Raw genomic sequence first — 15,338 nt, forward strand, 5'->3', positions numbered from 1 at the left:
CCACTCACTGGCTCACCCAAGGAGTGACACCACGAAGGAAGTTTTGCTAGCTCTTGGCCTGTGCTCCTTCTCTTCAAGCAGAAACGTGCAGTTGCAGCAATCCAGGTTTGGACATTTCTGCTTTTCCCCAAAGCTTGTTTTCAGCTGCAGTGTTTGCCTTCTCCTTGAGCATCATTGGTGCCTGGATGTCACCAAATGATTTTTGAGTTCTAATTGTTTACTGATTTCCCTGTAGCTATTTCAGTGCTGAGCTCTTCCATTAGAGCAGAGGTTGGATGTGGTGCTGGAATGTTTTGTGTGCAAGCCGTGCTGGGATGATACAACACAAATGTTTCAGCTCCTGTAACATTATCTCCTTTATTACTCAAAATAAATTTTTTTACAGCTTGCAAGAGGCTTGGGTGCATCACTGCAGACGAGTTGAAAGCAAAGTTCTGCTGTCAGCCATGTGCTGGCTATAACTTGGAGCAGGTCAGTGGGCAGGAGCTGGGCAGCAGTTTTGAAGGATGAAGTGCCAGAGCAGAGAGCAAGTCCTGTGGCTACCAAGGCTCTTTGTGACCCCTGGTGTGACTGCCCAGCACTGCTCTGCGCTTTGGTTACCTCTGACCCGCTGGAAGAATGTGACCTTCTGCCCTGGCACCCCAGGCATTCATTCCTCGGTGGCCGGCGATCCCCAGCACACAATGGCTGTTGGCAGTTGGCAGCCCAGCCCTTGCTGTGAGTTCATTTAGTAATTGCAGTTATTCAGAACACTTTGAACATGGCTGCCAGGAGTGTTTAGAACAAACAGTTGCTGGAGGCTTTGTGACACTTCAGGCTTGGAGTGACAGTTCTGACCCACACAGGAGTCTGCTGCTGAAGCCCTCAGCTCCAGCTCACAGCTCTGGGCTCTGCTCTGAAGAGCCTTACCTACAGGAAGGGCTGCGTTGAGAGCATTGGGAAGTGAGGGGTGCTTAACTTTGCCCAAGGCTTGGGAAATCCAGATGGAGAGGTGTTTCTTAGGCATGGGGCTGGGCCTTGGTTGGCTTCTTGGTAGACTACCTGCTTCCAGAGAGCAAGTGAAAAAATCAGACCTCGTTTGGAGCCTTGGGTCATGCCAGGCTCGCCAAGGCATCATTTCTGAGCAGTGGCTAGAGGTCAGCTTGAGCCTTTCTGGCAAACAGCTTTGGTGACAGAGGCCCTTGTGCTGTATCTGAAAGGTCTTCTCCAATCAAAATGATTGGCTGACTGCTGGGCTGTCTGTAGGGATACAGGATTGGCAGGAGCAGGACACGATGGCTCCTGTGGCTGGGCACTCAGCTTGGTTTGGGCAAACGTTCCCTGGGCTGGCCTCCACAAAGCCTCTGCCTCTCAAACCTTGTAGGCTGTGAGCAGCTTCCCACAATTGCAGGAGTCATGCAGAAGGGTGAAAATGCTGGACTGGGCAGAGAAGGGTCTGCTGCCAACTGTTCCCTGGGTGACAGCGCGCAAGTTGTAGTCTGCTGGAAACCTGATACGAAACCTCAGAATCAAAGCCTCATGATGAATAATTACAGGCATCAAAAAAATTGTAACCATGGTAACTGAGCAGCTAGGAGCAGAAAATCCTAATCAAAATTGTTGGTGGCCAGCAGAGTGCTGCTGCCATTCCACAGCCCTGCAGCCTAGTGCAGGGCTGGCTGGTGCCTCCTGCTCTGGTCTGCCACCTGGGGCTCGGTGTGTGCTGGATGTGTGCTCCTGCTGCACAGGAGTGACATTAAAACCTGACCCAGCTGAATCAATGCCACCTGTCACATGGTGCTGCTGTGACATTTCTGGCACCAGCGCTGCCTCCTCATAGGAGATAGAATTGGGAAGCAGCAGCAGTGAGTGAATAATGGAACAGATGAGACTGCTCTGTGCGACACGCAAGGAGTGGGCTCCTAGCTACAGAGCAGCCTGCTGCCCAAAGCGGACACCTGGAGGCCCTCTTCTGCTGCCCACAGGGCTGTCCCTCTAACTCTGTCTCTGGATCAGCAAAAATCTGCATTAGTGTAGAGAAATAAGAGAGATGAGTAAGGGGGGCAGGGGTGGTGAGCTGTAGATCAGAACTGGTGCAGCCAGTTGGTTACCCTCTGCCTGTGCTCTGTGTTAGAGGGACACTGCTGCAGGTGGCTGCAGATAGAGCACAGCAAACCCAGAAGGGTTGTGCAAGAGAGGCCTGGGGCTGGCTTAGGTGTACTGTGTAGGAAAGAAGGGGAGATGAGTAGGCTGGAGACAGACCCAGACCTGGCTGTTTCCTAGGTGGGCTCAGGCTGCAAATGTCATGTGGGGGTTGTAGCAATGAAGGGAAATTGAGGTGCTAAGCTGAGAAGCTTGGTGCTGAATTAAAGCAAAATATTCAGAGAAGGGGTGGAAAGGAAGTCAAACCTTGCATCTGGCCTGCGTCACATCCCAAAATCAAACGGAACAAATCCAGAAGCTGGACCAAAAAGAGATGGAACAAGCACAGGGCACGGAGAGTTTGACTTCCTTTGCACCCTCCATCTTTCTTTGAACTGTGAGTGGCAGAAAGCTGGAACAATGGAATTCTCCAGAAGGATCTGACTGTTTCCTGTCCCAACAGTAAAATCCTGGGACTTCTGTCCCTAGCACGTAGGGTGCCGGATCTTCATCCGCTGAGCCGGGAGCAGGCCCTTGCTGGCGTCGGCGTGCGCGGAAGGAAGGGCAAGAAAGGAACTTGGCCAGCCTGTGACGCGGAATATTTTATATTAAGAGATTGGCAGAAGGTTCTGTGGGAACTTCCCAAGGTCAGCTCTCCTCTCTGCTTTAGGTTCAGTCACAGAGGAGTCAGTTGGGTAACCTTTACAGCAACATCCTGCCAGTGATGCAGTATGCTGTGCATGGTGTGTGGTGAGAAACTTGCGAGCAGGAAAGTGTTTGACAAACCAAAATATGAGGGGAAAAGGAACCAAACAAGAAGAGCAAGCAAGTGCTGGCTTGGTTTCCTTGCGCCCTCGTCACCACTTGGTTTATCTGATTGCAGACCTGGTGCGCTGCAGCAGTCAGCCTCTGGGAAAGATGTTGGGAAGATCCCACCCTGCTGCTGCTCACTGGTATTTAGAAACTGAAAGAGGTGTTTTAGGGAAAGATCTGTAGCCTTTAATCCCCATGTGCCAAGCTGTAAGCTGATAGCATTGTCGCATGTCAGGCACTGAGAACAGAAGGAAGCACAAGCAGGTTGCTGTCACCATCGCGTTACAGATCACACACAGCCCAGCCTGGCTGGGTGCTGCTTGGCTCTGCTCTGTGTGAAGGCTCCAGTCACCAAGCAGGTTGGTTTGCAAGCACAGGGCAGGTGCTGTTGTTTTCATTCCTGAGCTGCCCTCCCTTCCTGAAGCATCCCAAATGAGTTGGGTTCTGAGTCTCCTTTGCATTTGAGTACCCCTGAGGAACTGCAGTGAGAACAGTAACATGAAGGAAATCTCTTGCCCTGAGGGCAGTTCTGCTACCCCAACACCCTGAGTCCACAGCTGCTGTGCTCTGCAGGCCCATCTGCTGCAGTGATGACAGAGACTACCCCTGCTTAGGCAGGGCCTTGCGTCTTCTCTCTGGCCCCTTCCACCCCAACCCATTCCATGGTCTAAGCACTCAGGTGTAGTTGGGGCTATCACATCTCCTACTGCTGAGTCGGGGTGGGAGGATTTAGTCAAACCAGGCCATAACTTTGCCCCGTTCAGCTCAAAGCATGAACCATCCCCAAAGAGAGGTGATTTCACAGACCAGTCCTCCTCCCCTTCACAACTTTGGAACTCCCCTTCAACAACTGCAGCAGTTCTTGAAGTCGAAAAGCAACACCAAAGCGTTGAAAGCAGTGCAGCCCCTCAGGCACTTCAGGCTCTAGGACAAGGAGCCTCTGTTGAGTGAGGTGCTAGTTGTCCTGGCCTGTCCTGTGGCCCCTTGAGCAAGAGCTATACCAAAAGAGTCAGAGCTGTTATAAGCTGAAGGCGGTGGGAGAAAGAGCTAAAAGACAAGGATCTATTTGCCAAGTGCTTTTGAATTAAACAGCTTTATTACAGCAGTTTATAACTCAGTATCTTGCAAAAAAAGGATGAAAGTCACTGCAAGTTGCCAGGAAACGTGCTGGCAGGGCTCAGGATGCCGACAGCGCAGAGATGATTAAAAAAAGGAGAAGGAGGCCTCGATGGTTGAATCCCACTGAAAGGAAAAAAAAAAGACAAGCAGAAATTTGAAATGGCTCTTTGGGCCGGGCTCACTGATGTGATGCTGACCAGGGTACTGCTCATCAGGCAGCAGCCCCTCCCTAGGCGCTGTGGGGCTCTGGGATAATTCCAAGGCTCCAGAAGCTTTATGGAGAGGAGTGGCTCGGTCAGAGCTGGGGAAGAAGCTCCTTTGTGACACGGGGCTTCATCAGGGATAAGGAGCTGCCCCTTCCTCTGCTATCATTGCGCTCCTCACTTTTACTCGCTCCGAGCCAGCGAGGCAAAAACAATCTCCCTGGGGCAGCTCTGCCGCCGGCACCTTCACCTCTAGTCTGGTTTACAACCGACCGAGCCCGAACGAATAGCCCCAGCTCTCCGTGCCGCCGGCCCGGGCCCGCATCCGCTTCAGCGGGACCGCCCCCGGCAGGTGGATGCCATCGCCGCCGCTCCTCCCTCGTCCCGTCCCGTCCCGTCCCCTGCAGGGCTCCGCACCGCCTCTTGCCGCCACCCCGCTCCCGCTGACGGGGGCAGCCCCTTGTTTACTGGCCAGGGAGGCAGCCGCCAGCCCGGCCTGCGCTGGAAGGGGCCGCCGGAGCCGGGGCCGATACTGCGGGGCAGGGAGGAGCCGGGCGCTATAAAGGGGCCGCGGTGCCGCTCCGGGGGCTCTTGCCGACGATGCGAAGCCGGGGCCGGCCCCCGCGTCCGCCCCGCGGCCTCTGATTCGCCCCCGCCGGGACGCGCCGAGTCCGGGCGGCTTCAGCGGACGCGGGCATGGCCCCGAGAGCGGTGGCGGCGCTGGCCGTGGCCGTGGTGCTGGCGGCCTGGTGCGGCCGTAGCCGCGGCGAGAGTGAGTAGGGGCCGGGGGCGCGGCCTAGGCGGGCGGCGGGGCCCGGGCGGTGGCGGCGGGGCCCTCGCCGGGAGGGGGTGAGGCGGGCGGCCGGGCCCCGCCGCCTTACCCTTTGTACCTGCCCGGGGCGAGCGGAGCGGGACCGGGGGGTGGCTGGGCCAGGCCGCGCCGCGGGGCCGGCAGCTGGGGCGGCTCGGCCGGGGCCTGCGGAGCGGGGCAGCGGCGCCCGTAGCCCTCCCGCGGGGGTCACCTTCATCCCCGGAGTCGGCGTTTTCGGCCCCAAATCGCGATGGGGCAGAGGGGGCCGTGAGGGAGGGTTCGGTGGGGGCCGAGATTGGAGCCGGGACGGTCCCGGGAAGGGCTGCAGCTCGCCGCGGGCCGCCTGAGGGTTTCCTCGTTCACCCCTGCGCTCCGTGCCTCGGCCGGGCGGAGGGGAGCGCAGCGGGTACGGCCGTGCCGCCGCGGCCGGGGACGAGGCCGCTGCCCCGGGCCTTGCGTGGGTCAGGTGCGGGAAGGGCTGGGCTCCAGCGCCCCGACACGGTTCTCCCCGTCTGCTTTCAGAAGGCATTTGGCATGGTGAGGTGTAGAGCTGAGGGACTTCGAGGTAGTCTTTCAAATCTACAGGTAGCGAAGGGGAGTGAAGCTCAGAGGCAGAGATCAGTGGTGCTGAGGAACGTGGTTTAGCACCACACTTGTTAGTTTTGGGTTAGTAGCTGGACTCGATGATCCTAAAGGTCTTTGCCAGCCTAAATGTTCCCGTGACTCTGTGTTTAAACAGGATCTTGTGAGTTACAAGAGAGGGGTACAGAGATGTGCTGGAGGTCACACACTTGTTAAATCCAGGGCTGACACCGGTTTAAGCCTTACGAGCTGGTTCCATGGCTTACATTCAATAAACCTGCACAAGAAATTCTGCCCGTTAGAGGCTTTAATTCCGGGTGATGTTTACAGGTGGTTTTTAATGCAAGTATTCATTCAGAAAGCTGGCTGGGTACATAAAGTGTGTGTCTCAGAGGCAATCCCAGCTGTCAGCTTCCCATCAGAAAAGGCAAGAGAATCGGTTTGAGTGCAGATAGGTCAGTGCTGGGCATTTCTGAGGTGCCTGCTTCCAGGGAACAAAGCAGGACCTGCCCTGCAGCAATCAGACAAGTTCCATATTTCAAAACCTCCCCAGTTTCTTTCTCCTGAGTGTTTTTGCACTAGAAGCCTAGAAAGAGACCAGGGGAAGGGTTGCACCTCGGGAGGATAAGTCCCAGGTGGTAAGCGTGCACCAACCTGCCCCGTACCAGGGGGCAGATGGAAGGGTGGTTGCTATCTAGCAATGTGCACAGCTCTGCCCCAATGGGTTCTGATTTCAGACCCTCTTTGTTACCACCACAGTGAAGCTTCTTACGTATTTGTTTTAGTTGTGTTCTGCTTTTTGGTTGCAGGAGCATTTGTGGTCTGAGCTCCCTAATGCTTTGCCGTGTTGCTGCTCTGCGATTCACGGATGGAGGAGCAGCAGCAATGCACAAGGTGTCACAGCAGAGCCCAGAGTGCAGCAGCTCTGTGATGTTCACACAGTGCAAAATACTTTCTCAGGCATTTCACAGGCATTTTGGACAAGAAGGTTCCTAATCCCAGGGGTTTTCCAGGCATGTTGGTGTTGGACCCCCGTGCTCTGCGGTGGCAGGCAGTGTGCAGAGGCTCGGGGTAGAAGCACAGGCGAGAGCTGCGTAAGCAAAAGAGCTGTTCCCTGAGCAACCCAGCTCAGGCTGCTTCCTTGGAGCCGTGTGCCCAGCGTTTCCTACCAACATGCCCCGTGACAGTGCTGCCCTCTGCCCCGAGGCAGCCGTACCTGCTTCCTCCCGTGCCCTGTATCCCTTTGTTTCTTTTAGACAGTGTGGAGAGGGACTTTTTGTAAGGGCCTGTGGTGAGAGTGCAGGATGAGCAGCTGGTGATAGTTGTCTGCAGTGCTGCCTGCGTCTGCTCTTGCTTGCTGAGGGGCCAGAGCTCCGTGGCAGTGAATCACTCAGGCTTGGTATCCACAGGGTTTACCCTAAACAGTGCTTAAGTTCCAGCTGTTCCCCTCCTTAGCCTCTGTCTTGAAGATTAACCTCTGACACCAGATCTAGTTTCTTCATTCAGTACTTTCAGGTTGTTACCAAAGAAGTTTGTTAAGAGGCTTTGGCATCGTGGCTTGCCTTTGGCTGGTTGCAGCTATTCCAGGGGGCTCTGGTGGGACACAGCTGCCACGATTTTGTAGTTGAGCAGGGATGGAGGAGTTTCCTCCCTGGCAGTGCTGTGCCAGACAAGGAGTTGTTTCTGCTGCACTTTAGGAATTTGTCTTTAGCAGAGCTTTTGCAGTAGTTTGAACAGGAGTAGCTCTGGGCCTGCTACTGGAGAATCGGCTTGAGATTCGGATTTTCCTGAAAGCTGATTTGTGTGTGTTTTGAAAGCAGGCTGTCTGTGTTGTAATGGACTGCTCAGCTTTGCTCTCATCCTTCTGGGATCAAACCTGCCCAGCCTTGGTTCTGAACCGTTGATTATTTCCAGCCTCCCTGCAGAGGAAACGCTGTGGAGAGGAGCTGTGGAAAAACACTCCTTGCTCTGCTGAAAACTGCTGCTTGTTGTCTTGGGAACAATAAATTTATGGGGTGACTTCAGCAGCTACTGCTTGAACAGAAGAGGCAAACTGCTGAACAGCGTTCAGAAGCATGAAAAGATTGAGAAGCCTCCAACAAAAACCAAAACAAAAAAGGCATATTTTGGATATTCTTAACTCATTACTCTCCTTGATCCTTGAGGTGGCTGCAAAACCACAGCGCTCTTCTTCACTCAGTCATTTCTCGTGTCCTAGTTTGAGCGTAATTTTCTCTAAATATGGGGGAAATGTCTAAAGCCTTTTAACCTTTGTACATTTACAGTTCCCTTAGCCTCCTGGTCAAGTGTTTACTTCAGAAGCAAACCTCAACTGGTTTTAAATTTCTCCTAAGTTTCTGTACCAGGCTAACAGGGGCGTGAGATGCTGCCTTCTGCTGAAGGGCCTGGGGCAGAGCCCCCCGGGGTGGAACCCCTGAAGCACAGCAGACCAAGGGCCAGTTTGTGGTGCTGCTGTTGTTGAGCTTTGAAAGCAGCGGCAGCAGCATCCTGGTGACATCCTGGTTTGTGAAGATGTGGAACCCTCTGTCTGGTCTGTGCTGGCAGCACTGGTTACCAGTGACAGAACGGGTGGAGAGTGCACAGCTAGCTCTGAAGTGCAGACAGGTGCTGGCTCTGGCCCTGGGGCTGCAGCTATCACTGGGATCGTTTCACTCTCGCAGCTTTGCTGCTCACTCCCAAGCCCCACCTGGCTCTTTCTAGCTTCAGCCTCAGCAGGCTTTGCTCCTTTGACAGACCTGATCAAAGCACTTGGCTCTGTCACCCTCTCTGTGGTCTCCTGGGGGATGCATTTCAGGGTGGGGGAAGCTGAAGCTGGCTGAGGTTTAAACCCTGCATGGCTGTGTTTTGAGGAGATCTTTGAGCAGCTCTGTGGCTGCTTGCATCAAGGGTGATCTCCAGAAGCCTGCAGTGATGTGGGTCAGTCACAGAGGTGTAGTTCTGCTTCTGAGTGCAGAGGATTGGGTGCTAGACAGGAGCACAGAATGCTCTCCATGGAGCCTTGCTGGATGTTTATCCCTTCTTTGGACAAATGACATTGTGATTTCCCTTGGTGCTTGGCACCCTGCCCTCTGTGCGGTGTGGGGCTGAGGCAACAAGTTGCCCCCCTGGGATTGTTCCTTCAAACCAGATGACTCAGCTTCATGGCTGGATGATGGGAAGGTTTCTGTAGCCTGAAGTGTGGCTCCAGCCCTTGCAGGATGTCACCCTGACCGTGCCAGTTCTTTCCATCCAGGCTCAAGCTGCCACAGGGGCAGCTGTGTGCATTGGGAGGCTCTCTGGGGGCCAGCTGGGGGCTGGTTTCTAGTGACTTACCCAATCCTAGTCGCAGCGATGAAAGCCTCAGGTAATCATGCTGAGTCTGCAGATGCTTTCTGTGGCCTGGAGCCTCAAAAAGAGCCTAAAGCTTTTGCTCTTGAAAGTCAGAAGTTCTTGGTCTGTAGACCTGAGCTGCGTTTGCCCTTTCCTTTTTCCTGGAGGTCAGCTGCATGCAGCCATCGCTGCTGGCAGTGCTGGGTGCTGGGATACAGCAGCTGACCATGGGGCTACCTCAGGCTGCTGTGCTTTGCCCATGAGCTCAGCAAGCAGTGAGGAGGAACCAGGGTGGTGGATTTGGAGTTTATCAGATACCTTCAGCTGCACTGCTGACCTGTACAATGAAGTTCAGTGTTGGAGTTGTGTTTATTCATCTGTTGTTTCTCCTTTCATGAAGAAACCACTACCACACCCTCTCACACACTTGCTTCCTTGGAAATGCCTTAGTTGGTATTTCATTATCTAAAACATTATCTATATTAAATATTTATAGTGCTTCAACTGAACCTGCTGTGCCCCCAGTTCTTTCAGGCTGTGGCTGGGATGTGCAGCATGACAGCCTTCAGCTTGCTTCTAGTTCTTCACGGGACACAGGGAGTGCTACTGGTTGGTCATCAGCTCTCCTTCCCTGCTCTCACAAGTGCAGCTTTGCTCTCTGAGGCACTGCTTTTGCTTCTGCTTCCAGCAGGCAATTTATGAAACGACTTGGACACGGTGCCAGAAAGTCCCATTGGGCAAGAAGGTTGCTTCAAATCCTGCAGTGGTGTTGCCAGGTTTTGGTTTTTTTATTGCAGTGGAGCAAATTTTTGAATAATCATTAAGAGGTTTACATAAAATTTATTTTTAACCCACACAGCAGTGGTCTGGGTAAACCCACGAGGAGTCAGACAACATCTGTCTCTGCAGCACTGCTGTGGAGCCTGATTATTGCTGGGTGATTTCTTGTAGCTCTGATGTGGTCATTTTATAGTTGGAGAGCTTTACAGTGACAAAGTTGTAAAGATTCTGTGCTTCTAATTCTCAAGTGGGGGGAAGCTGTCTCAGCTGTAGGTAAAAGAGCAAATCCCTCCAGTGCATGCTGTCTTAAAAAACAAACTGAACAGGTCAGGAAAGAGGTTGGGTGTTTGCTGCCTTTCCACAGCCTTCTCCCTTGAACACTGGGGGCTGATTGTTTCTGTGCAGCTTGCTTTAGAAGGATGGTCACTGGGCCTTTTGCCCCTCTGCAGGCATGGGGCTCTACCTTTCCTCCTGCTTGTCTGTGCTCAGAGCAAACAAAAATTGCCCTGTTCCCTTTCCAGCCCTTTGCTGGTGCTGGGATTGCTGTTACTCATTCATGCTTTGTGGCATCGTCCACCTTGCCAGTTCTTTGGGTCACTGCTGCTGCTAAATAAACTGCCCAGGGAGTCGAGGCAAGGAGGTTTGCAGCCTTGTGAGAACAGTAACAAAGACAGCCCCAAGACCTAATCTGAGAAGAGTGCTGGGGCAGAAGGTGCTGCTGTCTGCAGAGCCTGGGCAGGCCCTGGGCTGTGATCTTCTCTGCCTGTTCCCAGGTTTTCCTGCTCCCTTCCCAAGCACTGCCATTTCCTAGCCATTATTCTTTTCCTATCTTCCCCTCCCTGCAACCACTCTAAATTGCTTCCTCTAATCCACTGGCATTAGTTGCACAATCTGAGATGAGGTAGGTGTGTTGCTGGCAACTATCTAAAGAAAACAGCCTCTGCTGTGCAGCCACCTCTGACTCCTGTGGGTGCCAAGTGACGTCTGGGGGCTGGTGGTACAGCTGCAGGCGTGCTGGGGGTGACATCCAGGAGCTCAAGATGGCAGAAGAAGTTATGAAACACGCTTGCAGCATTGTTGTGTAAGCATATAGCAGGGAGCGCTCCCCACAGCAGATTTCCTAACGCTTGAGAGGACCTCCTGGCGCGGTCCAAGCGTGGCTCCACCTCACAGTGCGGTCAGGCCTCTGGAAAACTGCTCCAGATCAGCTTGTCTGAAGCAAATAAATTGTTCTTTGCCTTCCAGTCTGCAGGAGCATGGACATCCGCAACAACCTGACCCGGCTGCACATGCTGGAGAACTGCACCGTGATCGAGGGCCACCTGCAGATCCTGCTGATGTTCAAAACCAAGCCCGAGGACTTCCGCGAGCTCAGCTTCCCCAAGCTGACCATGATCACGGACTACCTGCTGCTGTTCCGTGTCTATGGGCTGGAGAGCCTGAAGGGGCTCTTCCCCAACCTGACTGTGATCCGGGGCACTCGCCTCTTCTTCAACTACGCCCTGGTCATCTTCGAGATGGTTCACCTGAAGGAGGTTGGCCTCTACAACCTGATGAACATCACCCGCGGCGCCGTGCGCATCGAGAAGAACAACGAGCTCTGCTACCTCTCCACCATCGACTGGTCCAGGATCTTGGATTCTGTAGAGGACAACTACATAGTGGCCAACAAGGATGACAAGGAGGAGTGTGGAGATGTGTGTCCAGGTGCTGTGAAGGGGAAGAGCAGCTGTCCCCCCACGGTGATCAACGGCATCTTCATCGAGCGCTGCTGGACGCACGACCGCTGCCAGCGAGGTGAGCTGCGAGTCCCAGCTGTGCTCTGTCACCTTCTGGCCTCCCAGGGCTCTTGGCAGGGTATATCTAGTGCAGAGTCACAGGATGGTTTGGGTTGGAAGGGACCCTGAAGACCATCCAGTTCCAACCCCCCTGCCGTGGGCAGAGACACCTCACGCTAACCCAGATTGCTCAAGGCCTCATCCAGCCTGGCCTTGAACACTTGCAGCCTCCACAGCTTCTCTGGGCAACCTATTCCAGTGCCTCACCACCCTTGTGGAGAAGTATTAATTGCTGCCTTTAAGCCCAGGTTCCTAAAAGCAAGGCTCAAAATTGATGGTAGGCAAAGAGAGAACCTCTGGGACAGGACTGTGCCAGCAGTTCTTTCTCCCATGTGAATAATGTACCTAAAAATGTGGTATTTGGTTACTCTGGGAAGTTAAGGGCAGCCTAGAGCTAACAGCTTCAACAGGCTGTAACTGGTGCCTAGTGGTGTTAGTATGGGGTAGGGGATTGAGAGTCCAGACTGACTGAGGGGCTGCAGCAGATGAAAATGCAACAGTGGGGAGAAGTCTTTGTGGAATAAAGCCAACGCTGGAAAGGTGCAATTATACTGTTACTGAGAGCTTCCTGCCATAAAAAGGTGTAAGATATGTGGGTGAGTGAGCAATGTTTGCACAGAGTGAGAAGCTGGAAGCCAGGTCAGACCTGAAGGGAAAAGGAGAAGAAGAGAGGACCTGGAGAGGGGTTTCTCATAGCAGGAATCCTGGGGAGGGTGAAATAATTGGGCTTTGAGCCTGGGGCTTGACCCAGGGGCAAAGCTGTGTTCCGAGAGTTAGCTGCTGTTGCAACCCCCAAATCACAGGGCATGAACAGCAAGATGCAAACCAGTGGTGTGTGTTCCCTTCTAAGAGTGGAGAAGGTGGTTGTAAAAATCTCAGTGTCTGAGCTCCTTCGGTATGCAGCCACCAGCACCCAGCCCTGGCTTCTTGCACAGCCCTGGTTTCTGTTTTGTGCTGTTCCCTAAGGTTAAAGGTCTGGCTGAAGCTCCTTCTGTGGCTAGCAGTTGCAGATCAGTGTGCTGGGGGGGGGCTGGCTTTGGGAGGTGTTCGTTTGGCACAGCTTGGGTTAGACACCCAGTGCAGAATCTCCTGTGTGCTGCTTTTAGGTTTGCATCTCAGGGTGGGAAACTGCTGCTCTCTGAACTGATAGCGCTGCTGGGGTGCACTGCTGGCCAGGAGATCTACAGGACAAAACATCCCTCAAGAAGGTGTGGATATTGATTGTTTGGATGTTACAGAGTGTGTGAATTGACAGAGACAAGTCCCAATCTGAGGAGCTTTTCCAGCCTGCTGAGCTTTGAGTCTTGCTGCAGCAAATCAGGAGATGGACAGGAAGAGTGGTATTAGGGAAAATGTTTGTACTGCAAGAGTCTTCAGGGACTGGAGCAGGCTGCCCAGGGAGGTGGTGGAGTCACCATCCCTGGAGGTGTTCAAAAAATGTGTGGCCGTGGCACTGGGGGCCATGGTGTGGTGGCCATGGTGGTGTTGAGCTGGCAGCTGGACTCTGGTCTTAGAGGGCTTTTCTGACCTTAATGATTCTGTGCATCTGTAAGAAGGTGGAGGGAGCACAAGGCTGAAAGCTGTCACAGGTAGATCTTGCATGAATAGGAAGGCAAATGGCAACAGCTGGGGTTGGAACGGAGTCCTGAGCATCTCCAGCAGTCCCTGCTCTGTTCCTGCCTGCTCCCTGTGGTTAATTCCTTCACCTTAACGTGGATGCTGCCTCTTTGGTATTTCTTGATTTGAACCAGCACAGATACCCCAGTTAACTCCAGAGCTAACTTCCAGTTGCAGCCTGTAATTATCTCCACGGCACACATCCAAGGCTCTGAATCATCCTTGCAGCTATAGCTCCAGCCCAGACATTTTTTCAGTTGGTGATAGCACGTTCAAGACAACAAAGTAAAGGATCTTCTTACAGGCAGTGGAGCTAAGGTTGTGGATGAAACCACTTGGGAGGAACTGAAATGATTTGTGGGCAGCAGCAGGCTTTGAAACAGCAGTGGCAATATTGAGGAATCTGTGGCTGAGTGCAGGGCTGTGTAGGTGGATCCAGCATGGATGGAGGCTGCCTGGATGTGCCTGGGAGTTTTCTTCACTTCTGTCTCACTGACAGTGCTGCTGTGCAGAGCAGGTCGGTTCAGATGAGGCCAACTCTTGCTGTATTTTGGGTAGGAAGGCAGGAAAGTGTGTAGTCCGTGTGGAATTTGGGTCTAGCCTTGTGCTGTTTATGGCAGCCAAGTGCTGTTGCTGTTGGGGAGTTTTTGTCCCCTTTCAGCCCACCTCTTTAGGAGGCTTTTTTCCCCTCTGCGCGTTCATTGCTGTGAAGAGGCAGCTCCTGGGTCGGTGCAGTCTGTTCGTCCAGAGAGCGTCTGCTGAAGAATGCAGACGACAGAAATGCTGGAAATGCCACGTCCCAGACCTCAGTCTGCATCTGCCAAACATGATTGTCATATTTTGCATTTTTCTGCACGTTTTTAAGGCAATAAAGCCGCCCCGCGCCGGCCGCCCCGCGCGGAGGAACAATCCCCTCTGAAATCGGATTTCCTGCCGCGCTCTGCCGGCCCTCCCGGCCTGCCGCAGCCGGAGCGGCCTGGCAGCTCGCTGGCCCAGCCTTTGCCTCGCACCTTGGCTCAGCTGGAAGTGGAGTAAGGTGATAGGAAGGCAGAGCAGAATGGGCAGATGAAAGTGGCCAGGAGAATGATCAGGCAGGGAATGCTGAAGGGCCACGTTCCTGGGGCGTAAGGAGAGATGTCTGAGGCAGAGGCTTTGTTCCTTAGAGGATAGGGTGGAATTGGAACACTGGGAAGAAGTTCTTTGCTATGAGGGTGGTGGGACACATGAACAGGTTGCTCAGAGCTGGTGGAGGCCCCATCTGGTTGGGGATGTACCTGCTGACTGCAGACTGGGTGACCTTGAGAGGTCCCTTTCAACCCAAAGCATTCTATGAAATTCAGGTTCTCCTGTTCATCCTGCGTGGAACCTTTGTAGGTGTCTTACCTTCCTCATCCTGGGACTTCACACAGGCAGCAGATCTGAGTTACTTGGGATGTGAGTCGTTGCAGGTTTGTGGATTGCCTCTTTCTCCGATCTCTTACCATGCTTTATGCCATAAAAGCAGAAGTTGTGTCCCTGAAGTAGTGCAGCCTGACAAAATATCAACCTCATGATCAGAGGCTGGACTTGATGATCTTGAAGGTCTCTTCCAGCCTAAATGATTCTGTGAGTCTGTGGAAGTAGGAAGTGCATGAAACCTTTTGGGCCAGTAGAAGGGGGTGATGAAAGAGAGCTGATGGAGCGGGCGAGAGCCTGGAGCAGCTGACAGACAAAGGAGCTGCTCAAGGGCATAACAATCTTTATCAGAATTTGCTAGGGGAGGCAGGTCTGGGGACCTGGCATACAACAGAATCTCTTTAATTTTCCTGTGATTTATCCAGGGAGCATTCTGGGGCAGGTAGGGGACAGGTAAGGAACAGCAGAGGAGCTGCAGAGCTCTGTTTCCTGGTAGAAGCTCTCAGGAGAGCTTTGCTGACTGCTGCCGAACAGCACCGGGCAGTGTGGAAGCGAAATCCTGCAGCTCAGAACATCTTCAAGGCAGGTTTGAGTAACAAAAGTTCAGAGGTGTGTGTGGGAAACGTTTTGTGATGTTTACTTAGGTAGAGATATTACTTAGCAACAGCTTCCTGTGATTTTTATGTGCTGGGAATGTCTGTAACTAACCCTGAGCTCAGTTTTATTACT

General features: G+C 53.3%; 1 protein-coding gene across 1 annotated transcript in view; it reads left to right on the forward strand.

Moving 5' to 3' along the window:
* The first annotated feature begins 4,724 nt into the window (after positions 1-4,724).
* INSR (insulin receptor) overlaps positions 4,725-15,338 on the forward strand; it is a 41,473-nt gene continuing 30,859 nt past the window's right edge. The window contains exons 1-2 of the mRNA XM_054175363.1: positions 4,725-5,028; positions 11,005-11,556. Of these exons, the coding sequence (XP_054031338.1) occupies positions 4,953-5,028; positions 11,005-11,556 (628 nt within the window). The 5' untranslated portion in view covers positions 4,725-4,952. The remainder of the gene's footprint in view (positions 5,029-11,004; positions 11,557-15,338) is intronic.

The sequence above is a fragment of the Dryobates pubescens genome, chromosome 31 (assembly GCF_014839835.1).
Source record: "Dryobates pubescens isolate bDryPub1 chromosome 31, bDryPub1.pri, whole genome shotgun sequence".
Taxonomy (NCBI): Eukaryota; Metazoa; Chordata; class Aves; order Piciformes; family Picidae; genus Dryobates; species Dryobates pubescens.